General features: G+C 43.0%; 1 protein-coding gene across 1 annotated transcript in view; it reads left to right on the top strand.

Annotated features, from left to right (window-relative positions):
• Nucleotides 1-18,683, top strand: part of LOC129817105 (nesprin-2-like) — a 207,966-nt gene that overhangs the window by 94,549 nt on the left and 94,734 nt on the right. Inside the window, exons 62-66 of the mRNA XM_055872054.1 lie at nucleotides 1,084-1,206; nucleotides 1,356-1,538; nucleotides 8,293-8,427; nucleotides 8,784-8,885; nucleotides 12,172-12,285. Of these exons, the coding sequence (XP_055728029.1) occupies nucleotides 1,084-1,206; nucleotides 1,356-1,538; nucleotides 8,293-8,427; nucleotides 8,784-8,885; nucleotides 12,172-12,285 (657 nt within the window). The remainder of the gene's footprint in view (nucleotides 1-1,083; nucleotides 1,207-1,355; nucleotides 1,539-8,292; nucleotides 8,428-8,783; nucleotides 8,886-12,171; nucleotides 12,286-18,683) is intronic.

Below are 18,683 nucleotides of genomic sequence, written 5' to 3'. Positions count from 1 at the left end.
GGTTTTTAGAAATTTTTGCAACTTTATTAAAAATGAACAGAAATACCTTATTTACGTAGGTATTCAGACCCTTTGCTACGAGTCTCGAAATTAAGCTCAGGTGCATCCTGTTTCCATTGATCATCCTTGAGATGTTTCTACAACTTGATTAGAGTCCACCTGTGGTAAATTCAATTTATTGCACATGATTTGGAAAGGCACACACCTGTCTATATAAGGTCCCACAGTTGACAGTGCACGTCAGAACAAAAACCAAGCCATGAATTCAAAGGAATGGTCCGTAGAGCTCCGAGACAGGATTGTGTCGTGGCACAGATCTGGGCAAGGGTACCTAAACATTTTAATACATTTCTAAATCTTGTTTTAGCGTTTGTCATTATGGAGTATTGTGTGTAGATTGATTCTTTAAAAAGTTATCAATTTTAGAAAAAGGCTGTAACGTAACAACATTTGGAAAAACTCAACGGGTCTGAATACTTTCTGAATGCACTGTATGGTTGGTTGCACGAGGGGGAACTTTGAGCAGAGCAAAGTGATTGGGGTTACAGTAGCCAAAAAGGTTGAACACCTCTGTGCTGTTCTATCCCTTTAATAGAAGTTACTACGTAAAGTGAAAATGTCTGACACCTATTATGGTAGGGATGGGCAATAATATCGTCTCGAGGGCCACATCGGGATATCAGAATTCACCAGAGGACCGCACAGATTTTTTAGTTAGTCAAAAGCAATTTGCAGGGCCCGAGAAAGAGCAGCTATTTCAAAAGGTATTGGCCCATTACAATTTCAACATACTTTCTATCTCATTTTAGATGTCCACGAGTGGCCTGGAGTACGTACGATACCCTTATGTCTTAGTATCATCCCATAGTGATCCTACGTTATTACCAGAAGCTTTCAGACTGGTATGTCAGTGGGTTTGGAATAACAAACGACAGCAAAAGACAATGGACGATAAAGCAGTATTCTATCATTTCTATTCCATTTATGAAACTGACTTGTGGTGCTTTTCATTTTTGAGTTTGGTTTTTGCTTTCAAGCTTTTGCTTTTCTCTGGAACATTCAGAGCGTTGTTGCTATTTTCAGGAAGTGGATGCCATTGAAGCAGAGGTGAAGACGATGGAGAAAAATGTGACCAAGATCAGAGCTATTTTATCCTCCGCTGATACATTGGACATCTCACTTGAAGAACACCTCCACAACCGGCAGGTGGGACAAGAGTGTGTATAAGAGGATGTGTACATATCCATTCATGTATGTTTGTCATTATATGATTTAGAAATGTTTTTGTTTCACACGTGCACACATCTTGTGTAGGGTGCTTACTCTATTGACCTCCCCCTTCTTGTTCTGTCTAGGTAATCCTGGCCAACATCCAGTCTATGCGGAGGACAGTGGGGGAGATCGAGGGCTGTAAGGCTGAACTTGGACTACCTCAGGGGGCAGAAGAGACACTGAGTGCTTTTCCCAGAGCTGTGCTACTCCTACAGCCCCTCCAAGAGTTGGAACAGCTGACACAGGAGCAGAGTAGAGCGTTGGCGGTAGGAAACGTTCTCACAACATCCCCACAACATCTCCACGTTTCAACAACATTACTAGACCGTGTCTCCAATGTCCACACAACGTTACGGCAATGTAACAAATGTGCCCCCAATGTTGCCAATATTGTCCCCAAAGCCAGGCCCCTCTCCATTCAAGAAGGGTTCAGTAAAGTTCAGTGATAAAAAATAGAAAATGGGTAACATTCATTTTGGTTCAATAAAGTTCCACACACAATTGTTCCATGCTGAAGCTCCTTCACCATAAAGGACATTTGGAAATATTTGCCTGCACTTAGCCTCTGCCCAAGCTTTCAAAAACATTATCTTTTGTCATGGTTTTGGTTGCCCAATAGGGGGCGATAGCATCGTATAGCACAGGGATGGGCAATTCCAGTCCTCGAGGGCCTGATTAGTGTCATAGTTTTGCCCCAGCTAACACACCTGACTCCAATAATCACCTAATCATGATCTTCAGTTTAGAATGCAATTTGATTAATCAGCTGTCTTTGCTAGGGATCAGGCCCTTGACGACTGGAGTTGCCCACCCCTGGTATATCACAATGTTTTATGCATACATAATCACAGTAGGACAACGGTTGACATCGCCCAACCATAATTGATGCTTTAAAATGAGCTAAATGTGAGTGATCCCCAATAAGAGACAGATGATGCCAGTCACAAAGCTCACATCCTTATCACCTATGACCGTCAAGTACTTTTGAACTACGTATCGACAGCTACTAACTTTGACTTCGACCTTGATTTCGGCTCCTACTTCAACTGCGACTCAGCTGTTCCCTCGTCAACACCGGACCCTACTCCATTTTTCGAGCTATCCAACGAGCCACAAGAAAAGTCGAGGGAGGAGGACTGAACTCCCTGTTACATTCTTAGAAAAACTTTTTCCAAAAGGGTTTTTCGGCTGTCCCCATAGGAGAACCCTATTTGGTTCCAGGTAGAACCCTTTTTGGGTCAAGGTATAACTCTTTTGGGTTCCATGTAGAACCCTCTGTGTAAAAGGTTTTACATTGAACTCAAAAGGGTTTTTCAAAGGGTTCTCCTATGGGGACAGCCAAAGAACCATTTTAGGTTCAAAATAGCATCTGTATTTCTAAGAGTATAGACTCAGACGAAGAGAGAATTGTCTGGCACTTCCCTCCGTTTTATTGGCAAATGTCCAGTCACCGGAGAACAAGATGGATGAGATCAGTTCGAGATTTTCCTACCAACTGGGCGATATGGTTATGAAATTCAAACGTTTCTCCAAGCTTAATCGCAACCGGACAGCGGACTCAGGCAAAACCAAAGAGGGAGGGATGTGCCTCTTTATAAACAACAACTGGTGTGCTGCTTCAAGTGTGAAGGAATTCTCAACCTTTTGCTCACCTGAACTAGAAAACCTCATGGTAAATTGCAGACCTTTTTATCTACAAAGTATTAATCTATAATCATCACTGCTGTCTACATCCCACCACAAAACGAAAATGGCTTTAAGCAGACACTCAGTGAGCTGCACAGGGCCATAAACAAACAAGAAAATGCACACCCAGAAGCAGCGTTTATAGTGGGCAGAAACTTTAACGCGGGAAAACTGAAATGCTTTTAACCCCACTTTTACCAACACGTCTCCTTTTACCAACACAAGAGGAGCTAACACTCTGGACCACTTACTCTATCCACAGAAACACATACAAGGCCCTCCCTTCGGCAAATCAGACCATGACTCCATCCTCCTGCTTCCTGTTTACAAGCAAAAACACAAACAGGAAGTACCGAAGTGGTTCGACGAAGCGGACACTAAGCTAGAAGACTGCTTCGCTAGCACAGACTGGAATATGTTCAGGGATTCATCCAATATCATTAAGGAGTTTACCATCAACGACGTCCCCACAGTGACCCAACATATGTACCCTAACAAAAAGCCACAGCTACCAATTTCAAGGAACGGGACACAGACATGAATCCTTACAAGAAACGACCTCAGACGAGTCATCAAACTTGGAAAAGGTCAATATAGGACTAAGATACAATCCTACTACATCCGCTCCAACACTCGTCGGATGTGGTAGAGTTTGCAGACTATTACGGATTACAAAGGGAAACCCAGCCGTGAGTTGCCCAGTGATGCAAACCTCACAGACAACCTCTCATTCTATGCTCGCTTCGAACATTGAGCCAGGCATGAGAGCCCCTGCTGTCTCGGATGACCGTGTGATGTTGCTCTCTGTGGCCGATGTGAGTACGACATTTTAAATAGGTTAACACTTGCTGGGCCAGATGGAATACGCGTTCTCGGGGCATGCGCAGACCTCCTGGCAAGTGTCTTCACTAGGGTTGCAAAGGGTCAAAGTTTCCAGTAAATTCCCATAAATATTTTGTAAATTTACCATGGGAAGTTAAGCCCGGGAATTTGGGGAATTTTGCTTAAATTCATCAAAAAGTTAGCTTGTAACAGTGAACCTTTTTTTGTGGGAGACACAAGGCAATTCTAGGTCTTGTGGCATATCTTGGTTAAACTATCCCCAGTTCAATGGAGTTGCAACCCTCTGCATGCACAGTGCATTCTTCCATCGCATGTATAGCTGATTTTCAAGATCTTGCACACTAATGAGAGGACTGCAAGGACTGCATGCTTTCTGGTAAGTTTTGATTACAATACTGGGTGTTGTGAATATATTTTACATGACATACATCATTTTTTGTTAACTAGTAAATAGTAGCCTACAGCAAAGTGTGTTTAAATCATTTATAACTTGTTAACAATTTCTGGTAGTTCGTTTTTGCTACTAATTGGGTTTTAGCTTGCTAGAGCTTGCTAACTGAGGAGTGTTAATTCACCTGTTTCCATACATGTTTCATTTTAAAACATTTTTCTTACAAAGGAGTTGTTTAATCTAACTTTTTATCTGTACATGGAATTGCATTTGTTTGTTTTCACAAATCTTTTCCTAATCTTTACAGGAAAATGCCACGGGCATTATCTGATGTGTGGCTACATTTCACTGCAGCTAATGTAGAAGGAAAAGCTATGTACATTTGCAACTACTGTGCCAAATCATATGTGAAGAATGCAACAAAGATGCAGAATCATCTGGCCAAGAGTATAAAGTTCCCTCAGCGCTCACAACAAACAACCTCTGACAAAAGTCCCTCTACTTCTATTCGAGGTGAAAATGCTGAATCAGACACCTTATTGATAGCAACAGCTCATGATCCTCCTGGAATCAGAAGTTTTTTTTTAAATCAATGGAGGAACGTATTCAGAGCAATGCTGATGAATGTCTTGCTCGAGCTGTGTATGCAACTGGTTCACCTCTGATGCTCACAGGCAATGTGTATTGGAAGAGATTTCTAAACGTTCTTCGCCCAGCATACAGCCCTCCAACCAGACAGCCCTCCAATCAGACATGCTTTATCTACTCATTTGCTGGATGCAGAGTTCAACAGAGTTCAAGTGAAGGTCAAGCAAATCATAGAGAAAGCATACTGTATTGCAATCATCTCTGATGGGTGGTCAAATATTCATGGGCAAGGAATAATTAAAAACATATTATCCACCCCTCAACCAGTATTCTACAAGAGCACAGACACAAGGGACAACAGACACACCGGTCTCTACATTGCAGATGAGCTGAAGGCAGTATTTGCACCGGTGACAGACAATGCTGCGAACAGGAAAGCTGCTTGGTCAAAAGTGGAGGAGTCCTACCCTCACATCACATCCATTGGCTGTGCTGCTCATGCATTGAATCTGCTCCTCAAGGACATCATTGCACTGGAAACGATGGATACACTTTACAAGAGAGCCAAGGACATTGTTAGGTATGTGAAGGGTCATCAAGTTATAGCAACAATCTACCTTACCAAGCAAAGTGAGAAGAATAACAGCACCACATTGAAGCTGCCCAGCAACACCCATTGGGGTGGTGTTGTCATTATGCTTGACAGTCTCCTGGAGGGGAAGGAGTCTCTCCAAGAAATGGCCATATCACAGTCTGCCGATATGGACAGCCCCATCAAGAGGATACTCCTGGATGATGTATTTTGTGGAAAGAGTGGTAAGCAACCTGAAACTTCTGAATCCTAGAGAAGTAGCCGTTGTACGGATTGAGGGAGACAATGCCATCCTATCTGATCTTCAGACTCTGTTTGCAGATGTAAGAAAACAAATCCGTACTGCCCTGCCCACTTCACTGTTTCCCCAAGCAGAGGAAACTGCAGTTCTGAAATACATCAAAAAGCGTGAAGACTTCTGCCCGAAGCCCATACACGCAGTGTACATGGTGGACCCCAAGTATGCTGGCAAGAGCATCCTGTCTGGTGCACAGATCAACAAGGCCTGTGGTGTCATCACTACCGTGTCTCGCCACCTTGGCCTTGATGAGGGCAAAGTTATTGGCAGTCAGGCGAAGTACACTTCCAAGCAAGGGCTTTGGGATGGAGATGCATTATGGCAGTCGTGCCAACATATCTCATCAGCCACCTGGTGGAAGGGACTTTGTGGATCTGAGGTTCTTTCCCCTGTTGCCTCCATCATCCTCCAAATCCCACCAACACCGCCTCAGAGCGCAACTGGTCATTGTTTGGGAACACACACACCAAAGCACTCAACAGGCTGACCAATACAGGGGTTGAAAAATTGGTGGCCATTTGGGCAAATTTGAGGCATTTTGAGCCTGACAACGAGCCATCCTCAAAAAGGTTGGAAAGTGACAGTGAAGATGAGGCCTCAGAGTCTGATGTTCAAGAGGTGGACATTGAGGTCATCCAGGGAGCAGACATGGAAGCCTGAGAGGAAGACAACCAAAGCTTTAGTTTCTAGACTATCATTTTAAGAATGTATGTTGAAAATGTTTTTGGGAGATGCGATGGATCATTGGGTATCATTCAATATTCCCTTTCTTTTGTTGTTCAGTGAAATCATCCCATGTGAAGAGTCGACTCATTTAATTTAAGCTCAATTCTTAACTAAATCGTTTTTTAAAATTTATATTGGAAGGATTTAGTCATTTGCAATTATGTCTATTTATGATAAGGTAAAAGTTTATGTTTCTGTCTCCATATGATAAATATATCCAATGCAAAAAAACATCTACATTTAAATGGTATTAATATTAATTTGCATATATTTCTGTTAATTCCCATATTTTCACGTTAATTCCCGCGGAAAGTTTCCACCTCTGAATATTCCCCGAAATGTGCAACCCTAGTCTTCACTGACATTTTTGACATCTATGTCCCAGTCTGTAATCCCAACATGATTCAAGCAGACCACCATTGTCCTTGTTCCTAAGAACTCAAAGGTAACTTGGCTAAACGACGTAGCACTCACATCTGTAACCATGAAATGTTTTGAAAGGCTGTTCATGGCACACATCAACACCACCATCAATATATGGCACATGGAAACCAAACAAGTGTGGTCTATGGTGATAGGTGGGATGGGCTGTGAGTGGCTGAGGGTTGGGATTAAAGAGCGTATATTTGGTAATGTATTATTGTTATGTTACTTCTTTATATAAAAGTACCATGTAAAATGTATTTATATGTAGCAAAAAAAGCTGTAAAAAAGTAAGATAATTGTCCTCTGAAGAATGGAGGTGGTGGAGGGGTTCATAAAAATTGATATATAAAAAAACCACCATCAGAAACATCCTGGACCCACATCCACAGATGATGCAAACTTTATTGCACTCTACACTGCTCTCACCCACCTGGAATAGAGGAATGCCTACTGTATGTGAGAATGCTATTCATTGACTGCAGCTCAACATTCAACACCATAGTCCCCTCCAAGCTTATCACCAAGTTCGGGACCTTGGGACTGAAAGCTTCCCTCTGCAACTGGATCCTGGACTTTCTGACTGGCCACCCCCTGTTGGTGAGGGTAGGTAACAACACATCTGTGATGCTGGCTACATCAAAGCTTGGTTTTGAAACTGCAGCGCATTTGATCACCAGGCGCTACAGAGGGTGGTGCGGTACATCACTGAGGCCGAGCACCCTACCATCCAGGACCTCTATATCAGGCAGTGTCAGCAGAAGGCTGGTGAAATTGTTGAAGACCCCAGCCACCCAAGCCATAGACTGTTCACCCTGCTATTGCACCGCAAGCGTTACCGGAATGCTAAGTCTTCTTCCCCCAAGCTATACGACTGCTGAACAGTTAATCAAATGACTACCCGGACTATTAAATTGAACCTGTTTTGCACTGACTCTCTTACACTGACTCTATACACACTCACTGGACTATACTCACACACTCACAACTACTTACACTCCAACACACACACACCATATACGCTCACAAAACACACATGCATATTGACGCCACACACACAAACATACACTTTCACACTCTCCACATGTGCTGCTGCTATTCTGTTTATTATCTATCCTGATAGCCTAGTCACTTTTACCATTAGCTCAACTACCTCGTACCCCTTCACATTGACTCAGTACTGTTACTGTTTTCTAGTTTTATTTGCAAATGTTCTTACTTTTGAACTCGGCATTGTTGGAAAAGGGCTTGTAAGTCAGCATTTCACAGTAAAGTCTACACCTGTTGTATTCGGCGCATGTGACAAATGCCATTTGATTTGATTTTATGATCGAACTTTATCGATGTACCAGCAACATTAATTTTTCATACTTTGGTCATCCTACTTTGATTTGGTTTCATCCAAATATCATCTAATTTGATGAAAAGCATGATTTCGACCTTTAACCTCTCTAATCTCCTCTGTATCCACAGGGCAACATGCGTGAAGTAAGGGAGGCTGAGGGGGTCATCCCATCATGCAATGTGTGTGTGACAACAGAACCAGGTGCCCTTATCTTAAGCACACATCAACGGAATACGCGTCCACCGCGGATCACCAGACATCAGGTACAAACTTGCATGGTCAACCAAAATATTAATTTTACATACACAATGTTACCCTAGTGCACTATGTAGGGAATACTATGCCATTTCGGACGCACTCTGACATTAGAAGTTTGACTATTTGAATAACAATTTGCGGGCACTCTTAACACAGTGGTTCTCATGGTCTTGGAGAGCTACAGGGTGTGCAGTCTTTTGATCCAGTCCAGCATTTCAACATACCTAAATGAGCTAATCAACTAACTATGAAGTATGTGGTGTTTCAGTGCTGAGCTGGAACAAAGGACCCGACTTGATGACCACTTCTCTAACATGTAACTAACAGCCAATATTAACCCTTTCCTAACCCTGTTGTGAAGGAGGATGCCTCAGAAGCATGCCTCTCTGAGGAAGAGGAGGAATACGAGGATGAAGATCATCACTCATCATCCTCTGACACACTCACATGCAGTTTTCCTGAGGTAAAGATAAAATAGAACAAAAACCTAAAACACAAGATATATCTTTGGCCCATTCTAGTTCGTTGGCTACAGCCACAAATTATTATTTTAATCCTGCCTCTGCTCCAATTTAATTGACTCCTCATTTATTTGCCAGCTCCATTTTGGGACTTGATCAAAATATTACAATAAAGAGTGGGGTTAGGGCTAAGGGCTAACAATTAAAGTTAATGGTCGTAATGTGGTTGTTGCACATAGAGTGGGATTGTTCTATGCCTCCAGAAAACAGGAAGTCCACTACTTCATACGATTTCTGACTTATTCCTTTCATCATGTCACTATTGTACGGTGTTCATAGCAACACACGTCCTTTGAAGTTACGTCAAGAGTCTCCTGCAGTGGTCACCTACAGCTCCCTCTTTTCTTTGAATGGTATTCCGTGTGGGCATGCAGCTGCATTTCCCTTTCCTCTTTAACCGTATCATAGTTTCGTTTCATGATCGTCTTACTTTGAAGTTATTGAATGTTTTCCTCTGATGTCATTGTAATGATAGTTTAAAACACTTCAGCGAGCAGGCCTTTCTAATCAACCTGGCCCAGGTATCCTGGAAATATATTGACCTCATTACATCAGTAGAGGATGCCTGGTTATTCTTTAAAAGTGCTTTCCTCACCATCTTATATAAGCATGCCCCATTCAAAAATGTAGAACTCGGAACAGATATAGCCCTTGGTTCACTCCAGACCTGACTGCCCTTGATCAGCACAAAAACATCCTGTGGCATAATGCATTAGCATTGAATAGCCCCCGCGATATGCAACATTTCAGGGAAGTTAGGAACCAGTATACACATGTCGGTTAGGAAAGCAAAGGCTATCTTTTTCAAACAGAAATTTGCATCCTGTAGCACAAACTCCAAGCAGTTCTGGGACACTGTATAGTCCATTGAGAATAAGAGCACCTCCTCCCAGCTGCCCACTGCACTGAGGCTAGGAAACACTGTCACCACCGATAAATCTACGATTGTCGAGAATTTCAATAAGCATTTTTCTACGGCTGGCCTCGCTTTCCACCTGGCTACCCCAACCCCGATCAACAGCCCTGGGCCAACAACTCTGCACCGCCACAGCAACCCGCCAAAGCCTCCCCCATTTCTCCTTCACCCAAATCCAGATAGTTGATGTTCTGAAAGAGCTTCAAAATCTGGACCTCTACAAATCAGCTGGGCTAGACAATCTGGACCCTCTCTTTCTAAAATGATCTGCCGGAATTGTTGCAACCCCTATTACTAGCCTGTTCAACCTCTCTTTCGTATCATCTGAGATTCCCAAAGATTGGAAAGCTGCCGCGGTCATCCCCCTCTTCAAAGGGGGAGACACTCTAGACCCAAACTGTTACAGATCTATATCTATCCTACCCAGCCTTTCTAAGGTCTTCGAAAGCCAAGTTAACAAACAGATCACCGACCATTTCGAATCCCACCGTACCTTCTCCACTATGCAATCTGGTTTCCGAGCTGGTCATGGGTGTACCTCAGCCACGCTCAAGGTCCTTAACAATATCATAATCGCCATCAACAAAAGACAGTACTGTGCAAGCGTATTCATTGACCTGGCCAAGGCTTTCGACTCGGTCAATTACCGCATTCCTATCGGCAGACTCAACAGCCTTGGTTTCTCAAATGACTGCCTCGCCTGGTTCACCAACTACTTCTCAGATAGAGTTCAGTGTGTCAAATCGGAGGGCCTGTTGTCCGGACCTCTAGCAGTCTCTATGGGGGTGCCACAGGGTTCAATTCTCAGGCCGACTCTTTTCTCTGTATGCATCAATGATGTCGCTCTTGCGGCTGGTGATTCTCTGATCCACCTCTACGCAGACAACATCATTCTGTATACTTCTGGCCCTTCTTTGGACACTGTGTTAACTAACCTCCAGACGAGCTTCAATGCCATACAACTCTCCTTCCTTGGCCTCCAACTGCTCGTAAACGCAAGTAAAACTAAATGCATGCTCTTCAACTGATCGCTGCCCGCATCTGCCTGCCCTCCTAGCATCACTACTCTGGACGGTTCTGACTTAAAATATGTGGACAACTATAAATACCTAGCTGTCTGGTTAGACTGTAAACTCTCCTTCCAGACTCATATTAAGCATCTCTAATCCAAAATTAAATCTAGAATCGGCTTCCTATTTCGCAATAAGCATCCTTCACTCATGCTGCCAAACATACCCTCGTCAAACTGACTATCCTGCCGATCCTTGACTTCGGTGATGTCATTTACAAAATAGCCTCCAACACTCTACTCAGCAAATTGGACGCAGTCTAGCACAGTGCCTTCCGTTTCATCACCAAAGCCACATATTTTACCCACCACTGCGACCTGTATGCTCTCGTTGGCTGGCCCTCACTTCATATTCGTCGCCAAACCCACTGGCTCCAGGTCATCTATAAGTCCTTGCTAGGTAAAGCCCCGTCTTATTTCAGCTCACTGGTCACCATAGCAGTACCCAACCGTAGCATGGGCTCCAGCAGGTATATTTCACTGGTCACCCCCAAAGCCAATTCCTACTTTGGCCGCCTTTCCTTCCAGTTCTCTGCTACCAATGACTGAACGAATTGCAAAAATCCCTGAAGCTGGAGACTCATATCTTCCTCACTAACTTTAAGCATCAGCTATCAGAGCAGCTTACAGATCATTGCACCTGTACGTAGCCCATCTGTAAATAACCCATCCAATTACCCCATCCCCATATTGTTATTTCATTTATTTATATATATATATTTATATATATATTTTGCTCCTTTGCACCCCAGTATCTCTACTTGCACATTCATCTTCTGCACATCTATCACTCCATGGTTTATTTGCAAAATTGTAATTATTTCGCCACTACGGCCTATTTATTGCCTTACCTCCCTAATCTTACTTCATTTGCACACACTGTATATAGACTTTTCTATTGTGTTATTGACTGTACGTTTGTTTATTCCATGTGCAATTCTGTGTTGATGTTTGTGTCACACTGCTTTGCTTTATCTTGGCCAGGTTGCAGTTGTAAATGAGAACTTGTTCTCAACTGGCTTACCTGGTTAAATAAAGGTGAAATAAAAATATATAATAAAAAAAATGTGGGCCTTATAACAGGGTTTAAGTTTAACATGTTATACTGTTACTGATTATAGTCTTACCTCTACATCCCTTGGACACTGTCAGAGGCAGCTGCCATTCAAGAGCCCTATCTGCCACACACACCCATAACACACCCATAACGTGTGTGTGTGTGTGTGTGTACTGTGTGTGTTAGGACCCAGACGAGACTCTTAGCCACCAGGAGCTGGCAGAATCAGTGGCTACAACCACCCAATGGCTCCAGGATAGTGACGCTATGTCTGAAGCCCACACCGCCACTGTCACTAAGGTAAGCAGACGTTTATAGTAAGTCCTCTACACGTGGTAATTTTTCCTTATTAGTAGTCACTAAAGGTTTAACAGTTGCTCTCTCTCTGTCTCTCTCTCTGTCTCTCTCTCTCTCTCTCTCTCTCTCTCTGTCTCTCTCTCTCTCTCTCTCTGTCTCTCTCTCTCTCTCTGTGGAGTTCAGAGGGAAACACTTTATAATAACTTTCATTTGAAAGCCATTAATATATCATTTATAAGGCATGTATTAATGATTTACTGCACATGAATGTAAATCATTATAATTATACTGAACAAAAATATAAACGCAACATGTAAAGTGTTGGTCCCATGTTTCATGAGCTGAAATAAAATAACCAAGAAATGTTCCATAAGCACATATTTCTCTCAAATTTTGTGGACAAATCTGTTTACTTCCCTGTTAGTGAGCATTTCTCCTTTGCCAAAATAATTCATCCAGTTGACAGGTGTGGCATATCAAGAAGCTGATTTAAACAGCATGATCATTACATAGGTGCACGTTGTGCTGGGGACAATAAAAGGCCACTCTGGGGCATTGTGTCACACAACACAATGGCCCAGATGTCTCAAGTTTTCAGGCATGCTGACATGCAATTGGCCTGCTGACTGCAAGAATGTCCACCAGAACTGTTGCCAGCGAATGTAATGTTAATTTATCCACCCTAAGCCACCTCCAAAGTCGTTTTAGAGAATTTGGCATTATGTCCAACCGCAGACCACGTGTAACCACGCCAGCCCAGGACCTCTATATCCAGCTTCCTCACCTGCTGGATCATCTGAGACCAGACACCCGGACAGCTGATGAAACTGTGAAGTATTTTGTCTGTAATAAAGCCCCTTTGTGCGGAAAAACTCATTCTGATTGGCTGGGCCTGGCTCCCCAGTGGTTGGGCCTATGCCCTCCAAGGCCCACCCATGGCTGCGCTCCTACCGATGTCATGTGAAATCCATAGATTGGGGACTAATAATTTATTTTCAATTGACTGATTTCCTTATATTATCTGTAACTCTGAAAAACATTTTAAATTGTTGAATGTTGCATTTATATTTGTGTTCAGTATACTTTATTAGACATAGTAAGCTGTTCATAAACATGCCTATAAAGAAGTTGTAAATGATCTGCCAATGCCTTTGTTCATCAAATAACATTTTATTTGTCACATGCGCCGAATACAACATTTTACAACAGTAAAATGCTTACTTACAAGCCCTTATCCAACAATGCAGTTTTAAGAAAATAAGTGTTAGTAAAAACTTTAAGATAAACGGAAGTAAAAATGCAAATAGTCCGGGTAGCCATTTGATTAGCTGTTCAGGAGTCTTATGGCTTGGGGGTAGAAGCTGTTAACTAGACTTGGCGCTCCTGTACCGCTTGCAGTGTTGTAGCAGAGAGAAGTCTATGACTAGGGTGGCTGGAGTCTTTGGCAAATTTTAGGGCCTTCCTCTGACACCGCCTGGTATAGAGGTCCTGGATGGCAGGAAGCTTGGCTCCACTGATGTACGGGGCCGTACGCACTACCCTCTGTAGTGCCTTGCGTTCGGAGGCCGAGCTGTGGCCATACCAAGCAGTGACGCAAACAGTCAGGATGCTCTGGATGGTGCAGCTGTAGAACTGTTTGAGGATCTGAAGACCCATGCCAAATCTTTGTTTGGATCATGATAGTTCATTGGACATCAAGGAACTGGAAGCCCTCAACCTGCTCCACTACAGCCCTGTAGATGGGAATGGGGGTGTGATCGGCCCTCCTTTTCCTGTAGTCCACAATCATCTCCTTTGTCTTGATCACATTGAGGGAGAGGTTGTTATCCTGGCACCACACTGCGAGGTCTCTGACCTCCTCCCTATGGGCTGTCTCATCGTTGTCGGCGATCAGGCCTACCACTGTTGTGTAGTCGTAAAACTTACTGATGGTGTTGGAGTCGTGCTTTGCCATGCATTCATGGGTGAACAGGGAGTACAGGAGGGACTAAGCACATACCCCTGAGGGGCTCCCGTGTTGAGGATCAGCGTGGCAGATGTGTTGTTACCTACCCTTAGGCCACCCCCAGGTTTTATCAGGAAGTCCAGGATCCAGTTGCAGAGGCAGGTGTTTAGTCCCAGGGTCCTTAGCTTAGTGATGAGCGTTGAGGGCACTATGGTGTTGAACGCTGAGCTGTAGTCAATGAATAGCATTCTCACGTAGGTGTTCCTTTTGTCCAGGTGGGAAAGGACAGTGTGGAGTGCAATAAAGAGTCCTCTGTGGATATGTTGGGGTGGTATGCAAATTGGAGTGGGTCTAGGGTTTCTTGGATAATGATGTTGTGAGCCATGATCAGCCTTTCAAAGCCCTTCATGGCTACAGACGTGAGCGCTATGGGTTGGTGGTCATTTAGGCAGGTTACGTTGGTGTTCTTGGGCACAGGGACTATGGTGGTCTGCTTGAAACATGTTGGCATTATGGACTCGGTCAGGGACAGTTTGAAAATGTCAGTGAAGACACTTGCCAGTTGCTCAGTCGACGCTCGGAGTATATGTCCTGGTAATCCGTCTGGCCCTGCAGCCTAGTGAATGTTGACCTGTTTAAAGGTCTTGCTCACATTGGCTACCGAAAGCGTTGTCTCACTGTCATCCAGAACAGCTGGTGATCTCATGCATGCTTCAGTGTTGCTTGCCTCGAAGCGAGCATAGAAGTCATTTCTCTCGTCTGGTTGGCTCGTGTCATTGGGCAGCTCGCGGCTGTGCTTCCCTTTTTAGTCTGTAATAGTTTGCAAGCCCCGCCACATCCGATGAGCATCAGAGTTGGTGTAGTAGGATTCAATCTTAGTCCTGTATTGACACTTTGCCTGTTTGATGGTTCATCGGAGGGCATAGCGGCATTTCTTATAAGCGTCCGGGTTAGAGTCCCGCTCCTTGAAAGCGGCAGTTCTACCCTTTAGCTCAGTGCGGTGTTGCCTGTAATCCATGGCTTCTGGTTGGGGTATGTACATACAGTCACTGTGGGGACGACGTCATCGATGCACTTATTGATGAAGCCAGTGACTGATGTGGAGTATTCCTCAATGCCATTGGAAGAATCCCGGAACATATTCTAGTCGTCCCTGCATGATTCATATTATTCGTAAAGGGGCATTTCACGAATAAATGAAAGTTTGTCAAATGTTTTCTGATCTCAAAAGTGTACTAATGTCAAGATGAAACCATGTCCCACAACATTGGTTGTGTAGATAACAATCTGGAAAAGTCTGTCAAACTTTGATTTGAAAGTGCAATGTCCCTTTAACAACCCATTTATAAATGATTCGTAAACACATTTGCAGTACAGAATCTAAAGTGGCCACTATATCTTCATAATAGGTATATAAATAATGTATCGTTTTATAAACAATTTGTTGCTCTTTTTTGTCCAGGTGGGAAAGGGCAGTGTGGAGTGGGGAGTCAACTAAATAAAATAAATATTTATAATGATTGGATCTTAGCAAATCACATTGCTGCAAGGTGTGGCTCTGAATTAGAGGTACACAAGACAGTGGTGTTTGCAGGGAAGTTCAGAGGGAGGTGATTTATTATAAGGCCAGGGCTATGGGTTGGTACTTTTTCTATTGGACAAGGACTTCTCCCCTATCTTTCTATTGGGTTAATGAATGCCACTGTCACGATCGTCAAAGGGACTGAGTGAGGACCAACATGCAGCGCGTGGAAAGTACATCTTCTTTATTAACGAAAGAAGACGAAAACGAAACAAACACTATACAAACTACAAAAACAACAAAACAGACGACCGTGAAGCTATACAAACAGAAGTGCTGACACTAAACACTCTGACATAGACAATTCCCCACCAAAACAGCTAAAGCCTATGGTTGCCTTAAATATGGCTCCCAATCAGAGACAACAATAACCAGCTGTCTCTAATTGAGACCCAATTCAGGCAACCATAGACTTTCCTAGATACCTACACTCAACCATAGACACAACTAGACTCCTATACTAAACATAAACCCAACTACTCTAATAAACCCCCTAAACCTTACAACCACCCTAGACACCACAAAAACACATACATTCCCCATGTCACACCCTGACCTAACTAAAATAATTAAGAAAACAAAGATAACTAAGGCCAGGGCGTGACATAACCCCCCCTTCATCCGAAGAGGAGGAGTAGTGATTGAACCAAGGCGCAGCGGGTTGTGAATACATCATTTATTTAAAGAAAAGACGAAAACACGAACTTCACTATAAACTAACAAAACAACAAACGGAGTAGACAGACCTGGACAACGAACTTACATTAAACACGAAGAACGCACGAACAGGGAAAATAGACTACACAAAATGATGATGTACAAAACAAACCGAACAGTCCCGTATGGTGCGACAAACACTGACACAGGAGACAACCACCCACAACGAACACTGTGAAACAACCTACCTAAATATGACTCTCAATTAGAGGAAAACGCAAAACACCTACCTCTAATTAAGAGCCATACCAGGCAACCCTTAAACCAACATAGAAACAGAAAACATAGACTGCCCACCCAAACTCACGTCCTGACCAACTAACACATACAACAAACTAACAGAAATAGGTCAGGAACGTGACAGCCACTTTTGACGCATTGATCCACCAGACCTATCGAACAGTGGGCGAAATTTTTCAGTATCTAATCTAAAGTGTGACACTTTTCACCAAGTCTTAAATTGGTCAGATACCTTTTAATTACATAACTAACACACATGAGGTTGGAGAGAAGTTGACAATTTATTGACATACAGCTAGCTTGCAAATTACAAATGAGCAAAAAGCTACAGTGTAGCTAACTAATGTTGTAAGTTATCTAGGTCGCTGCTAGCTGGCAGATTCAAAGGTAGCGGTGAAGTGAAAAATGAAGACAGATAATTATGCACCGGTATCATTGTACATTAGTGTGATGGAATGCTCTCCCATTTGACTGTTCTGTGACTCACTGAAAAACTTTCCCGGTCAGAGGAATAAGGCAACCTCATAGAGAGTTAACACACACAGGAAACTTTATTGCCAAGCAAGGTATGGAAATGATCTGCAAGTACAGAGAAAGACAAATACTGAATTAACTATACGTGGAATAATATGAACAGTGCAAAGTAGTGAATAGGGTAATGACCACAATAGCTCAAGGAGAGAGAATGCTAAATATAACAAAGGACCGTATAGAAAAGGACTGTATAAATGTATACATACACATGTTACATGAACATGCAGCATAAATAACTCAGTAATAACATTACAGGGAATAATAATAGCAACTACTACTAACAGTAATAGTAAACACACACACATCTCAGCCATAACAAGAACAACCATTACCCACTTTTACCCACACACTCCATGAACACACTGCTGTAAATCCACCTCTAGAGACACTGAAGGCAATGTCCATCGGGTCATAGGGATGCAAGAGCATGCATCGGGTCTGATTTAGCCAGTGCTGGACCAGCCAATCAGAGAGTGCCATTGTTATTGTTGTGAGAGTGCTGTCGTGGTTGCTATGGTTATTATGTTTAGGTTGACACTATGTGCTACTATGTATTGCTATGCTAAAATGCAAGGGTGCATATCGGAGAAAAAGAAAAGGGGTATTAAAATAGAAAACATGGTGCGGACGTCTGCTTTCATCTGAGCGTACCGATCAGATGCGGATGTGGATCAGCTAATGACAGATAGCTAGCCCGCAGCTGGGCAGCTAGCTTCAGTACCATCTAGCTAGTCAACAATGCAAACGTCGTACAGGTGTGATTGTCACGTTGTGACCATAGTTCTTTTGTATTTTCTTTGTTTTAGTGTGGTGGGTATTATCTATGTTTTCTGTTTCTGTGGGGTTTCTCGTTTGGCCTGATATGGTTCTCAATCAGAGGCAGGTGTTAGTCATTGTCTCTGATTGGGAACCATATTTAGGTAGCCTGTGTTCTATTGTGTTTTGTGGGTGGTTGTCTTCAGTCTTTGTGTGTCTGCACCAGATAGAACTGTTTCGGTTTTCACTTTTGTTGTTTTTTGTATTTTGAGTTGTTCACTTCATTAAATAAGATGAACAATTACCACGCTGCGCATTGGACCTCTGATCCTTCAAACTTCTCCTCCTCAGACGAGGAGGAAGACGACAGCCGTTACAGTGATCTATTGGACATTCTGACTGTATGTCCAAAAAATATAAACTTTTCTTCAACCCCCTGTCTGCTGTGTACTTATTTATGTTTTTTATTTCATCTGAGCCATAGCGTGGAATCACAAATAATATTCCCATTACTATCCAATCAGCATCCTCTCAAAAATGATGGGTGGGTATCCACTGGGCCAAACGCCGCATTTTGGATTAGGTCATCTTCTGATTGGTTGAAGGTGATCTAATCGCTGACAAATT

Source organism: Salvelinus fontinalis, chromosome 20 (assembly GCF_029448725.1).
Source record: "Salvelinus fontinalis isolate EN_2023a chromosome 20, ASM2944872v1, whole genome shotgun sequence".
Lineage (NCBI taxonomy): Eukaryota > Metazoa > Chordata > Actinopteri > Salmoniformes > Salmonidae > Salvelinus > Salvelinus fontinalis.
This window is presented reverse-complemented; position numbering and strand designations above follow the sequence as displayed.